We start from the raw sequence: 14,916 nt of genomic DNA on the forward strand, positions 1-14,916 counted from the left end.
TGCAAGGCATCGATGACGATATTTACTTCGTTACTTTTCCCTCTATACTATAACTAGGGGGCCCCTAAAATTACAAGGATAGTGAGTAACGACTATATTGAACTCCACGATTGCGTTAACTTGTCGCAAATTATTTAAGCATACGTCGTGCGTTCCCCCATGAAGTTTAGTAAATATAAAGTACATATAAAATTGTAAACAGCCGCGATAAAAAGAAAAACTTATAGAAAAATGTAACAATGTAAGATACAAAATACGTCCATCGTTGTTTGACATGTGTGTAACTTCTTGTTGATATAAATATTTGTAACTTGTCCTTTCTTTAATTTTCTTTTTAAAATCGCTTCTCTTCTTCCAAATTTTACTATATAAATATTATTGTAAGCGTGCAGATAGGGGCCCTCGCTAACTCGGTGGTCGATGGTGTTAACAAATTCTCTAATATTGGATTACATATGTATCTTACAAAGCACCACGATCTAAAGCTACACAATACATATAGGGTGTCTCATTTATTCGATATGAACTACAAGCAGGCAATCGGATGTACAACTCTTGTACTTTATGTTTTCCAATCATTATCTTATACATATATGCAAATAGAATTTTAGTCCTCATCATTGAGCTGAATATTGACAATTGAGAATGGATAACATTCGATAAAAAATAAAAATGAACGCATTTTACAATAATAAAACATATATGTACAAGCTCATCACTGAGCACCCTATATATTTTGTATAGTTGTCACTTACACAATAATAAGCAAACATATATTTTAGTCGAGATTCAATTTAAATAACGTAATATTATTTCAATAGAATCAATATATCATCAGCGATATATCATCTGTATTTGTTCAAACATGGTTCTAGTACTGTTGCAGACATTCTTCTTTGCCGAAGTTACACTTGATAAAAGAGTACAACTATTTTAAAATTTTTGTTCGTGATTATATTGATCCCAAAACTGATTTTTAACTTTCTATGTTTACATATAAACTTAGAATAGTCACAGCGATGTGTTTAAATTCATAGACATAAAAACGACTACTTAGGAACGCAAAAAGATTGTTAGAGAGAAAGGTTTCTCATAATTACTAATAAATGTAACTAAACAAATTTCTATGATAAAATAGTAAACGAAATTATTTTGAGACAATAAAAAAATATACGCAGTCTGAAAATATGCAAATTTTCCTGGAAAAATGATAAATACACCATCAAATTCCTGTCTTCAATTCTCAATAAAGTGACAAAGTATTAATAGTTAATAGAATTTTTTGCCATTAATCTTTCAGTATGTTTAGTGACAAATTTTGTAATAGTACTTGAATTTCACATGTAATTTTGTTTTTTTACTCATATAGTGATGAAAACAGAAAACTGTTTTCAATAGATAATAATGATTGAAAATTTATGTAATAAAAACAATACAATAAAATATGAGGTCTGAAGATAGTACACTGTATCGAAATATCATAGAATTAAGTAGAGAAATTGGAAATATGATGATGTATTTGTGAAAAACAATTGCTAGAAATGAAATATGCTACCATAAAAATTTTATTTTATTTACAGTTTTTGTTTATCGATTAAAAACGACTTTTCGTATTTTTCATAGATCAACGAAACAATAACATTACATAGTCCAATATGTGCAAATAACAGAAAACCTAATTATGCGAACTTAATATAAACGATAAATTATTTGTAAAACATAAAGAGGATTTTATATATTAAACGATAAAAAAGGAACCAATGATTATCGGGAAAGTATTCTTTTTCCTTCGCTCGTCACACATCCGTAAAATAATATTTAGCTGTGAAACTTCATATTTTCTGATACTGTGCTTGTAATAAAGCTATAAAGTAAAAAACTAGGGAACTTATTTAATAAAGTAAATCATATGTCGCTATTAAATAGCAACAATACAATACAAAATTGCATAGAGTAAAATATTTTACACAACTCACAGATTTGAGCACCTATGTTAATTTAAGAATCATTATTTTTTCTATATAATTATACAATTTTGCAACTGATGTTATATTTTTTTCATTGTTCTACTGGTTTAACATTTCTGAATAGTTAGCAACATAAAATTGCCAGAAATATTAAATTATTCACAATTGTAACAGCGATGTAGTCCATCAGTCTTTCTCTCATTTCTATGTCTGTCATGGTTCATTTCTTTATATTCATTATCATATGTATGCATACTTGTGTCTGTGGTGGTTTGAAGCACTCATGAGAAACTAAAAAACATATCTGAATATCATTTATTCTCAAGCAAGTATTTCTCTTATATTGTACATGAAACAAATTAATGTTATAGAATAAGAGGAAGAGAGCATGATGGTCCTCTTTTGATATTGAATGTTGTGTATACATTTGTTTATATTTAAACATTACCAATTTTTGAAGTTTTCAGGATGTAGAAATAATTTGTAAATTAAACATAAAAATGTAATGAAACATATTGTAGTTTCTACAATTTACAAAGTTACCCAATCTTATTATCAACACTAAAGAATGGCTCATGTTATTTTATACACTATGAATGAAGAAGTATCTATAATGATGTAAGTGCTCTCCTGGTTTCTCAAATTATATTACTGTTCAACAATTGGATGCGTTCAATTATAAACATTTGGTTTAGAATTATGAATTTTGTAAATTACATGCTTGCACAGAAATATCAATCACTTAAATTTCAATTTTAAAAGGGTGGTTAGACCACCCACAGACACTGGTGGTAGAACATTTTGTTTTCTACCTTTGAATCAGTACTTTCTCTTTTTTAATAATTTCTTCTAATTCCACGTTAATCAATGACTCATGTAAAAGTTAACATAATCACCACTTGGCATCACTTCATCAGAGTAACTTTTTCTAACAACGTGCCGTATGTAATCAAGCAATATCAGTGTACAGCATTATAATTACTGCTTCGTTTATGTTTCGTAGCAGTTTTTTTATTTTATTACAAATTATAATTATCTTTATATTACTTGCATGCAATTAATCATATCAAATGCAGTTATTTTTTTTTGAACGAAAGTGCTCAGATAAAAATAAGAATATTGAAATTAAATTTACAATTACATAAGGGGTAAAGACACTTTTACATATTTCTTCTCTAAAAAATTTGTGTTTCTAAGCGAAACAGTTTTGTACAGCAAAATATGTTTTATGTATTGTAATTCTGTTAACAATACCAAATAGATTTGTTTTTATTTAATAAATTAATGGTGAATATAATCAAATTTGAAATACAAATAAAGTCATTTGCGCATATATCTACTATTATTGCTCTAAAACTACAGCACTGATAAACGGATCCAAAATGTTGATCATTGTGTACAATTTTTCTTCATCACAGGGTATAGTGAATTTAAGTATACCACCCTAAAATAAAGCTAATTTATTTACTATACTTTAAATAAAATTGGAGATCAGATTAGTTGGAATATAAATTAAAATTAAATCATTAAAAGACATCAACGATATGATATAACTTTACATACTTTAAAAATTACTTCATATTTAGTTTTCGTAAATATTAGAAAAATAATAAAGTACTTACGATGCTACTTAAGCGTCTGTTTAAGATGGCGCATGAGGCGACTGCCAACGTCGTGTACCTCAGGCCATTGTTTGAGCACGAACACTATGCCCAGTACAACAATCACAGTCGTTAGTATGCGCACCCTGCACATGAAACAATGAGGCTTAGTACAGCTGTAACAGAAATGCAAAAACAAAATAAAACAAATATGATAATAAGCATAATCCAAACAAGCATGGTTTATTTTAAGTAAATGTTTTAATCCTTTGTTTTGAGTTCAGTTTAATATACAAAATATAATTGTTTATACCTAAAAGCATATAAGTATTTAATTGTGTACGAAAAACATAACTTAGTATGAAAATAATACTAAGTTGCATAAGTTTGACCTACATTCTGTATTTAAACTTTAAAGTAAACTTTTTTTTGTACAACTTACATAATTAATTTTATCACATTTGTCTAATTTATGATAAATTCGTTATCAATGGTAAATATTTTCATTTCTATATTTGTTTCAATTATTGGAATTGTACAATTTGTTTACTTATATATTTCTAGGTATAAACAGTCATAATTTGTATATTAAAGATAACCCAAAGTAAAGGTCAAAAAGTTTATTTAAAACAAACTACGCTCGAGTTGACTATATTTATTATAATATTTATTTCGAATATGAAAAACAATGTATGTGCTTAAATTTTTAACAAAATAAAACAAAAATTAAAATCTGATGGCAATATATGCTATGAAGAATTAAGAATAAGGATGTATATGAAAACAGAAAATGTTAAGAAAAATGATGTCATACAAATATATATAAATATAAGATCTTTTATAGCAACTCCCCTTATAAGAATGAAAATAAAGCCATTTCATAAGATCTTCATGACCACATCAATAATACTCTTTTGAAGTAGTTTAAAATAAGAAATAACTATACCTGGTCCTAAGGAAAGGCATCATTATACCAGCACCCGTTGCAACAAGGAGTAGAATAACTTGCAACACTGTTAATACTACATTTATGAGTTTTACAACCAATGCTCTTGCATTGCTATTATCTAAACCTTCCAAAGTGACATACTGCTGGTGCTGCTGTTGTTGATGTTCCATAGTAGAAATTTTAGTTTGATAACTTTCCAACATTTCGTGTATGTCTCTTAAACGATCTTCACTTTGATATCGTACTTTTTCTTCCATATCAGTTATAGCTTGTTTCAAATTTTCTACTTCGTTTTGATGCAGTTCAGTCAGATCATTAATTTGTTCTTCCAAACGCTCGCTTCTAAAACGTTCCTCTTGCAAAGCATGGGAAAGAAATGTTACCTCTTGTTGCAAAGTCTAAAATTATTTAATAATGAGATTAACTGCAAGTTAACAAAGTATGTAAAACAGTTTGAGAGTACTGAAATAATGGATAGATTTTTCTAAATTTTTAGTATTATAGGGAACAAACCTTTAAGCTTTCTAATTTTTCTCTCATCCGATCAAGATTTTCTCTGTGCTCTTTTAATTCCGAGAAAATAGATTTAAGACTAAGTGCAGCATTATTACTGTGACATGTGTGTGCTTGTCGTCTACTACCAGGTCCACTTTCACTTGTAACACTAGAACACTCTGAACCTTCTTCGGATGGAAATTTTATCCCTGCTGCACTATGAGTAGATCCTAAACTACATCCACCGGGAAGTGTAGCTGATCCATGATGTGCCTTTTCATCTTCAACACTAGCGTTATCTCCATTACCTGCACGCGGTGTATCGTTTACATAAAAAGTCGAGCCATCTGCAGGGACACAGATGTCGCAAGTTAGAATGTTATCCAATACCAAATTATTCGCCTTTGTTTAACAGCTAATTTATCTATTTAGGTCTTCATACTAAAATATTTCTGTCATCCTATGCGACTGATATGTTATTGTAAACCTTATGATTATTTATAATTTAAAACTGTTTCATTGTATATGCAACTTTATGTCGGTTATAGACTACTTTGTTACATAATTATTTTTTTCTTATAGTTTATATTTTTGGAAGATATCTCACTCTCAATAAAATTTAACTGCATTTGGCAGATGTATTGGATAACTAATATCAAAGAAAGCAAATATTTGATTTATGGAAGCCACTAAAAAGTACAAGGTAAAATTAGTAAATAACAAAACAGTAATAAAAGTATAAAGCTTATAATATGTAAACACAACATTCTGATATTAAAATTGTTTTATAGATTAAATGTTTATACAAGCAAAATTATTTTTTTATAATTTAAAATAAAGTACAATAATAATATTAGCAATTTAAATAACTAAATTTATAAGAAAATTAAAATACACATGGTACATACATCACAAATTGGGATGTTTGCAAACATTAAAAAGGAAGAAACATTGTATAACATAGAAGAATATAAGAAAATATAGGAGAAACACTGAGCCAAAATATTACTTACTACTCTCAACTGCCATGACAGCACAAAATATTAAATGATATTTATCCTTCGATTATAGATGAACACAAGATTAAAATACTTTTTAAAGTGTATTTACATTTACGTTGATAAATAAATTAAAATGTGCATACTACTGCTTGTAAGATTATTGTTTATTAGCATAAAGCAACATATACTTGTGAGAGTGCTTTTTAAACATAAAATTTTACTCGACATTTTGTATAGCAAACTTTATTTGTAAGTCAAATAATAGAATAAAATTGGAATTATACAATATCATGTTAAATAAATAAAGCAGTTTATAATAAAGTTTACTCACGTGACAAGGTATTTATATTATCAGCACTACCAAATTTGTTTTTAATTAAGTGTGCAAATTCCCTTGGTTTTGACATTACACTTCTGAAACATTTAAAGAAAGAGGTAATTAGAAGCATTACCTTCATAAAAAATATTTTTTTAAACAATCAATTAATTTACATGATAATTTACAATTTCTAGATTATAATGACAAATGAAATAAACAAAAATTTCTGCTTTGTTTGCATTACAATTTCAATGAATATGTGAATGTTTATTTGGTAAAATAACAATACCTAAAAGCAGAATTATAAGAAAACATATAAATTGGGAAAAGTGTTAAGAATATTATTTTAAAATCTATTTTCACACGAACACTCACCCTGAAAAACCAGTGATTCCATCTCTGATATTGCCACCCACGTTTCTGGAAGTGAGTCTTAAATTAGATGAAGATATCATTCTCTATACTTAGAAGAATAAAAGATGTATTAAAAAAGGAATAAATAACAAAACAAGAATTTTTATTGAACTAATAGTGCATGAAATAGTACTATTAGTTATTGTTAAATTGAAAATTGACTTATTACATAGCATGTTATATTAACTTTTTATTATTCTAATATTAAAACATTAATATTACAAACAAAACTTAGTATCAACTTAAAATTGATCAATGCTAAAGAATGCTTCTAAATATCTAGAACACAAATAGTGATATCTTTATATATATGTCAATTATATAAGTATAGTAGCTACATTAGTAAATTAAATATACGTACGCGTCAATAAATATAACCTTTTTACTACTGCACTAAGTTAATTGAAAAATTGTACATATTACTAAGAAAGGAAAAATATACTTACTTAAGCCCTTGTCCCATGTCACGAAGCACTTCTCGAGGTTGTCTGTGACTTGTAGGTGCGCCATTTAATTCATAATGTTTTAACTTTTTTGTATAACTCTCCAATTTTTTTTGAAGTTGAGAAATACTGTGCGCTGATTTTTGATTCTTTTTCTCAAAGACTGCCTTGATTCTAGTAAGTTGTTGCTTATCTGCATTAGCAGCTAACTTCAAATATTCATTAACATTTTCTGAAAGAAAATACACTATTTAACGTTTTGAATACATAGATTTGATAAAATTGGCAATTATTTTGTGTTATATGTTATCATAATTTAGAAAATTATCTTAAGGTTCTACTTGACAGCAATTATGCATTATGTTAATTAACTGCTAATCTTAAAAAATTACCATCACGCGTGGTTTGTTCTATTCTTATAAGCTCTCGCGTTTTAGCAATTTTACTTTGAATGTGCTCAATAGCTTGACAAACACGAGCTGCACTTGAATCAACATCATCAGTGATTAATTCAGAGGAGCCATTTGATAGGAACGATTGTGTTGCATGATATTGTTCCTGTAAATAAATTAAATATCATAATAGTATATATAGTAGTATACTTAATTCACAAATAATAAAAGTAATATGGAATAATGTGACATAAATTGTAACAAACAAAACACATTTCTTCGTGTAGAATATTTCATAACGTTTAGTTTGTGATTTCAGTTCTGAATACTTAAAGACTGAGATGTTCAATTTTGAAGCCACTCAGAAAATGATGCAAATAACTCCATTCTTTAACCTATAACCCTGATTATACAGTTATAGTTGATGACCTTGCAATGCAGTGTAATTGTTACTGCATGTACAATAGCATCGCATTGCATAAGCAACTTTATATAAGACTGTATAATTATATTTATTATTGCAGTAAATATTAAAAAGAATACTATTACAAATTTTATATTTCTCTAATGTATTTACTTTATCATGCATAAAAATACTTTTATTATTAGAACTAAACTAAACTTATATGAAACCATCAAAGCCTAATAAACAAATTATTTAAAACCAAGAAGATTATTAAAATACACAATATATTAAATGGCTTTGAAACTTTTAGAAACTGAAGATGTTTTAAAATAAGTTAGATACATACTCCCTCATCATCAGTTGGTGGGTGAATATTTGGCACAAACTCATCTGATTCGGCAGTGATTAAATTGGTATTTGGTTCATCCATAGCATCTCCTACTCGAAACACAGTTCCTGGTGATTTTTGCCTACTACCTTTCATGCTGATAGTACCTCCACCACCACTACTTCCACTGCCTGTACTACCCTCCCCTGTTTGGGAACTGCGAAGTCAAATTTAATTTTGTACTGTTCTCCTTTTATTTACTTTATAGCTTTAGCTTAACTTTTTTTTGTTTAGCAACTTAATTTTCATATTTGTAAGAACAAAATTATTGTATATTGTATCATTAGGTACATGGTACCAAAGCATAAGCTTCTGAACTTTTCAGTTTCATGTAAAATACTATAAAAAAATAAAAAAGTTTAATCTTAATCTATGCAAACATGTATATTAAAATGCTATATCTAAAATAAATCAGATCTTACAATGAAGCATTACGTGCTTTCGGTGTACGATCCAAACTAGCTGGTAATTGTTGAGGTGAAGTTAATGTATTTCCTCTGTTGGGTGATGCACTGCGTGAACTATTCTTACTTGAAGCGGTTACCATCAAACTAGCCATTCCCTTTTTCTGGAAAAATTGTTGTCTAACTTTGTTATTACTATATTTTTATTAAATTTATGAATTCATTTATGAATATTATATATACAAGGTGTACTACAGTGAGTAGTAAAAATGAAGTAATATGGTATATAAAAGTAAAAACAAAATGAGGAGTGTTAATTTTAAAATTAATCTAAAATTACTTTTACAAAATAAAATTATATACAAAGTATTCTATATTATTAATATACTTTTGAATAGAGAATCCTCTCCTTGTTTGCACCACTCACTTTAGGACATGTTGCATAGATAAATTGTTATTTCGGGGAAAAAAAAAACCAAAAAACAAAAAGAAAACAACAAAGAAACAAACAAAACTGTCTTTAACAAATCTGTTAAAGAGTATAGCATGTGAAAAGAAAAGTAATATAGCATTTCTTATTATAAGTATTTGTAAGTTGATATTAATTTATAACATAACTCACTTTAAAGCATTGTGTCGGATTGTTAATTTGTAAATTATCATTATCATGTCCATAAGTACAAAATATGTATTCTTTATCATATCTTATCATAATCTACAAAGACATGTTTTATAAGATATTATCAAAACCAAACATACTTGTTCTTTCAAATCTGATTTAATTGTATGAAATAAACAAAGAATATTTATCGAGAAAATAATTTATAAATCAATGTAATCCAAAATTATAATTCATATTTCATTCACCAATTTTATCCATCATAATTTTGAACCAACAAAAATATAAAAAGTATATATTTAAATGATAAAATTAACAAATTATAAAATAAATAATTCCATTTCACTTGCTATCCATATATCTATTTTAAGCTAGAATTTTCTCTGAGGGTAACACTATCTAATCTAAACTTTGTCTACATATATATGGATTATACTTGTCCCAAAATAGTATATTGAATACTTGAGTTAAATAGGATTCTGAATGGTTTCTTTAGAACAAAATATATTTTAATTTAACGATTTGATTATAAAGTAATTAATACTAGTAATGAAAGTAATTATTATATTATTTTTATAATTACAAAAGCAATAATATATTACATTGTTCTCTCCACAATCATAATTAAAAAGTATATCAAAAGTAATATAAAAAAAGTTTTTTTTTTTTTCAAATGAAATAATAAATAAGTCATTCAATTAAAAAATGTACTACTCTATTAAAAAAAACTCTGAAAGAGACTGTGAGACAGTTCTTTTACATTGTATCACCTTTAACCCAATCCTTTAACTGATGAATCATTCTTATCATCATAATTAGACTATCGGCATTGCTTCTTTATGACCAACACATTACGCGGAGAAAACACGAACAATGTAGAATAACAGATAGTACAAAATTGAATGGGTTCGTAAGTATTGAACGTTAAAAAAATTAATACATAATTAACATTAATTATGGCATACGCCAATAATGTTAAGTGCGAAATATAACCGATACATCGAAAGTAATAATAATTAAAAAGATTAAAATATATCGGAAAACGTACACAATTGAATTTAATATTAAATATTTATTTTATATATATTAAACGCAATGTAATAATTAAATAAAATAGTTTGAACTTGTTTTGCACACTTTCGTTTCGTTAGATGAAATTCCTGTCGCGGTATATAGTGAAATATAGATAAAAAAATACACATGCATTCTTTAGGATTCAATGGAACTTTGAGGAAAGAACAAATGTAAATACAAAATATACAAGAAAATGTTTAAAAAATTTTGCAGCGAATGACACAAATCCCGCTATACAACGGATTTTATGTAATCTAAGTATTTGTAACGGAAATAACAAGGTAATTTCAATCAGTTATAAAATATGTAAAACAAAAAGTTTTTAAAAAACTGTTTTATTTTGAACTATTACTTTATTGGAAAATTATGTAGTCATGTTAGAGAAATAATAAAAATGAGGAACTTTTAAATACACATGTACGTATATCGAATGAAAATTGATGATGTTCAACAACCTGTACTCTGTGATATTACGTTACTATTGAGATCCATTTCTGCACGTATGATACCACTTACAATTGTGTATGTTCAAAAGAGATATAGGAGGCGATCGTCCCACCCCTTTCACACTGATATTGTGAAATAGGGTACGACCATGGAATAAAAACAAATGATCTGTCAAAATTCGGCGGTAGTTTGACACTCGATTTACAAAAATATTCGTGACTTACTCTTTTTACCGCCAGCTACACGTAGCTCGTGGTTGAAGCATGTTTTGTTCGATGTAATGTCATGCAAATACACAAAGGGGGTCCTTTACTTAGTACGTTTTCTCTGTCGTTTCTGGTCAATCAAAGGATCACCGTCGTTATCGTTTTTCACGGGCGTGTCATCGCTCACTATTCGACATCGTTACACTAGCCACTGCAATGTTAACAAATACAATACACTGTGTCGTTCCCAAGCACTTGATCGATGATAAACTCATTCAGAAACACTACGAAATGCGCACACGATGCGACACATTCGGCGAAACCGCTTCGTTACTTCACAACTCGACAGTGGAATACGCCAAACGGGGCATAGAGCAACGAACGCAGCGGAGGGGGTAAACACAACCGATATTACCACTGCACCGACTGATCTCTCGATTCCTAGGGATATTTCCTAGGAACGTACGATTGGTCAGTATCGCATTACCGTATCCATTGCATACAGGCCTGGGTAAATTTTCGAGATAGGAGCACTTAAAATTCTATTTTAAACAGTAAACATCAAACTGTAAATGACGTAACGCGAAAAATTAAGAAATGAAAATGTTTAGATATCTATTTTCGTCACAATGCAAATAGTGATTTTCTTTCCTCTTTCAGATTAGATTATTTGAATGCTGGTTTCATGTTAAATTTATTTATTGTTTAGTAAATTCATCATATGACGTTTTCTATTTTACATTTACTTTTAATTTTCTTCTTAGGTGTTACTTCGTCGAATGCGTACATTTAGAAAATATGTTTTTCGATAATGAACAGAAGTATCTTGTCCATCACCATAATGCAATTACGTATCATCACTTGAAAGTAGTATACATTTTATGTGATTATCGGATGGCTTTCTTTATTGACAATGTTGTACGTCATATTTAACACGGCATTGTGTGCCTTAAAAGTTTTGCCTGGTCAAGAAACTTTCTTGGCAGCATTAATCGGCTGACGTCAAAACACGAGAACATTAGAACACTTGTTACTACGTATCGAATACGATCCTGTCCTTGCAAATTACTGCGTGCTCGGACATCTTCGACTATGTTCGGGCTAAATGAACGCTGCGCAGAGAACGCACGCATTCGACCAGTATCTACGATTTATTTTATATTTCAAGTGATTGATTTTGAAAGGCATGCATGCAAATGATTAGATGAAAATCTTCGTATCTATCTACATATATTTGACATTGCAATGAAAGTTTCGCAACAGCTAGAAATGTATCGAAAAGTATGAAAAATTTCCATGATATATGATTATTGTTCGTCACTCAATTTCTTAAGCTTGTCAAAGAGCGAATTGCCAAAAGAATTTCGGTACTGGGGACTGACAAGCCCTAATAGGCTGTAGGGCGTTTCGAAATATTCGTTCCCAGTGTTCGATGTATCGTCATGCTGATTACCGACCACCGAAAATCCAGCACTCGATAATTCTATACAAAATTTCAAGCCCTCCAAGGTGGTTAGATTCAAATAAATAAATTGGTCGGTACTCTGCAATTTCTCCGATACTTCGATGCTCGTTACATGTTGCTTCACATCATTGATGACAGCTTGTGCTTCCTGTTTCCACTGTTCTTCGTTCAACACTTTATCCTCCTCTTCCTTCATTCTTTCGTCTTGGCAGCATCAACGAACAACTTTTCATCGAAGCATATAATATTCTAGATCGAATTGGCAATCATACAAATTTCTAGTTCCGTCAACGCAATGTTACTCACGTTACACCGTACTCGTGTATTCTGCGTGCAGAAGTAGCACGTGGACAGGTTAGATTCAGGGTCAAAGACCAAGATCAAACGATTATGTAATTATCCGTTGAAGTATTTGTTTCCAAGGGATATACAATATCGCTGTTTGGCGACGGCAGTGACTATAATCCGTGGTCAGTTTTAGTCCTTGACATTACGCCGTTACAAATTATGTTGCACTCTCATTCCCACGTACTCACCAGTGCACATGCACCGAATGCACTCCGTGTACTGACTATAAATCGAGTAAGCGCGCGCAACTTCTCGGCGCAGGTAGCGCCATCTGCGAGAAACCCGCGTTACCAAGTTTGCCGTAATATTGAACCAATAAACGGGAAAACTTATTTATGCCGCCAAGAAAGTAAACTATTAATTCAATAACGATTTCGATAATCCTCCAACTTATTTTTAAGATAGTTACGTAAACTTTGGTACATTTCCGTTTATATATATATATGCAGAAGGGAATAACAATATGTAGTACGTTATAAGTTACGTAAATTTCACTTTGAAAATTGTGAATTTTGTTCTATTTTTGGCGACACGAACTAGATGCATGCATTGCTACATTATTCGACGCAGTTATGCACAGTGCGTCATTGTTTGACGGTTAGTTGTATCACAAACGACAAAAAGTCATTATTTTATTTTTTAAATTGAAAATACGTAGAAGATGACCGAGTATAATTTGATTAATTACGAACCTTTTCAGGATTAAATATTATTAGTGTAATGAGATGTTAATTTTGTAACGAGAAATCAATTAATATTCTTACAGAAACTCAATGGTTGTCATAGAAATGCAATTCCGTTATTGTAATAACTGTCTTGTATCTTTTATGAAACGTAAAAGTTCCACGTGTTAAGTCAATTTTTATCGTAAACATTCGGTTTGCAAAATCTGTTTTGCGTCTCGCATTGAGATTTCAAGGACACGAGTTTATTATGTTTCGAGACGGTAGTTCTCAAACGTGTTTGTTATACGGTAGAACTCTCGAGGAATGCATACATACATTTAAGCCTCAGTTTATAAGAATCTATTTTATCGTATTATCTATCACGGCATTTATTTACTAATGATACCTAAGTTTTCGTTAGCGCGATGTGATTTTAGGCGCATTTTTAACGTAAATTTATCCAATGAACTTTTATTATCCGTGATTTAAGTCAATGGCACAAGATCAAGTTTTAGAAGAATAAAAATAGAATAAGACAGATGAAAGTCTATTTGAAAAAATTAAATTTCATCTGGTTTGCAACCAGAATCATTGTAGAATTAACAGAGTCATTGTAAATTCTTAAAGTACATAAATTTTCGATCTGACACGATCACAGGGACATTTTTATAAAATGATTTTATAAATGGCACTCAATACGTTTTAAGGGTCTTTAGTTTTTATAATATTCGTATTCGATATTTTAATACATTCTTGACACTGTATTATATATTTGCTGATACTTTCTTGTAAATGAATTTATTATGTACAATATTGTTTAGTCGTAAAGAACAATACTTGTTTATTCAAAATAAAAATATTGCTCTTACAATCAAGAATATACACAATTTTACCTCTTCTCGGAGGAATTTCTTGCAAAAAAAATGATCGTATCGTTCGAAATCGTTGGTATCTTAACCCTCGTCTTGTCACACCTGGGTCACTTTTGACCCAGAGAGACTCTCGTATCGTTCAATAATACCGTTGGTACGACACTCCTTAGAAGTTAAGCATCATTAAATAATACCAGAATTTTAATTCGTAATATTTGTGCGAGTGAGGTGAAGTTACGGGTCCGTTTGGACCCACGCGTGGTCCTCTCCGTGGTCGTTTAAATCGTTGGTTGATTTTTCGACTTTTGTGCACAGATCTTTCCCGGTTGTGTTCAACGATCGTATCAAAATCGAAATCCTCGAGTAATCGAGGATTCGAACACCAATTCGTGGGCTTTGTTCCACGTGAACTGTCCTGCGGCGTGTTACAATGACGATCGA

At 29.7% G+C, this 14,916-nt stretch overlaps 2 protein-coding genes across 6 annotated transcripts; both read right to left on the reverse strand.

The window, feature by feature from the left end:
* Nucleotides 1-3,225: 3,225 nt before the first annotated feature.
* Nucleotides 3,226-12,810, reverse strand: Dmtn (transmembrane and coiled-coil domain 2 protein Dmtn). Of its 5 annotated transcripts, XM_076318844.1 has the most exons (12): nucleotides 12,669-12,810; nucleotides 11,144-11,336; nucleotides 8,798-8,943; nucleotides 8,334-8,532; nucleotides 7,582-7,747; nucleotides 7,193-7,421; nucleotides 6,708-6,752; nucleotides 6,345-6,427; nucleotides 5,031-5,359; nucleotides 4,515-4,915; nucleotides 3,590-3,744; nucleotides 3,226-3,411 (listed from the first exon to the last, which is right to left on the reverse strand). In XM_076318844.1, the coding sequence occupies exons 3-11, from the start codon at nucleotides 8,932-8,934 to the stop codon at nucleotides 3,594-3,596; spliced, it is 1,740 nt and encodes a 579-aa protein (XP_076174959.1). In that variant the 5' UTR covers nucleotides 8,935-8,943; nucleotides 11,144-11,336; nucleotides 12,669-12,810; the 3' UTR covers nucleotides 3,226-3,411; nucleotides 3,590-3,593. The 5 variants fall into 5 exon arrangements, with proteins under 5 accessions (XP_076174959.1, XP_076174962.1, XP_076174961.1 ...); XM_076318847.1 differs by lacking the exon at nucleotides 12,669-12,810 and having other exon boundaries at nucleotides 5,031-5,320; nucleotides 11,144-11,465; XM_076318846.1 differs by lacking the exon at nucleotides 12,669-12,810 and having other exon boundaries at nucleotides 3,590-3,714; nucleotides 11,144-11,465.
* Nucleotides 11,803-13,120, reverse strand: LOC143150525 (GSK3-beta interaction protein). Its single transcript, XM_076318862.1, has 2 exons — nucleotides 12,897-13,120; nucleotides 11,803-12,815 (listed from the first exon to the last, which is right to left on the reverse strand). Exon 2 carries the CDS (start codon nucleotides 12,784-12,786, stop codon nucleotides 12,433-12,435), a length of 354 nt encoding a protein of 117 aa, XP_076174977.1. The 5' UTR covers nucleotides 12,787-12,815; nucleotides 12,897-13,120; the 3' UTR covers nucleotides 11,803-12,432.
* Between the last annotated feature and the right edge of the window lie 1,796 nt (nucleotides 13,121-14,916).

This window comes from Ptiloglossa arizonensis, chromosome 8 (assembly GCF_051014685.1).
Source record: "Ptiloglossa arizonensis isolate GNS036 chromosome 8, iyPtiAriz1_principal, whole genome shotgun sequence".
Classification (NCBI taxonomy): domain Eukaryota; kingdom Metazoa; phylum Arthropoda; class Insecta; order Hymenoptera; family Colletidae; genus Ptiloglossa; species Ptiloglossa arizonensis.

What these genes read in the sequence shown, in the direction of transcription:
- Dmtn (XM_076318844.1), bottom strand. Translation starts at nt 8,934, where the DNA reads ATGGCTAGTTTGATGGTAACCGCTTCAAGTAAGAATAGTTCACGCAGT. An exon ending in AGAACAAACCACGCGTGATG is followed by an intron (nt 7,422 to 7,581) that starts GTAATTTTTTAA and finishes ATTTTCTTTCAG; the next exon opens with AAAATGTTAATGAATATTTG. An exon ending in TAATATAAATACCTTGTCAC is followed by an intron (nt 5,360 to 6,344) that starts GTGAGTAAACTT and finishes GTGTCCCTGCAG; the next exon opens with ATGGCTCGACTTTTTATGTA.
- LOC143150525 (XM_076318862.1), bottom strand. Translation starts at nt 12,786, where the DNA reads ATGAAGGAAGAGGAGGATAAAGTGTTGAACGAAGAACAGTGGAAACAG.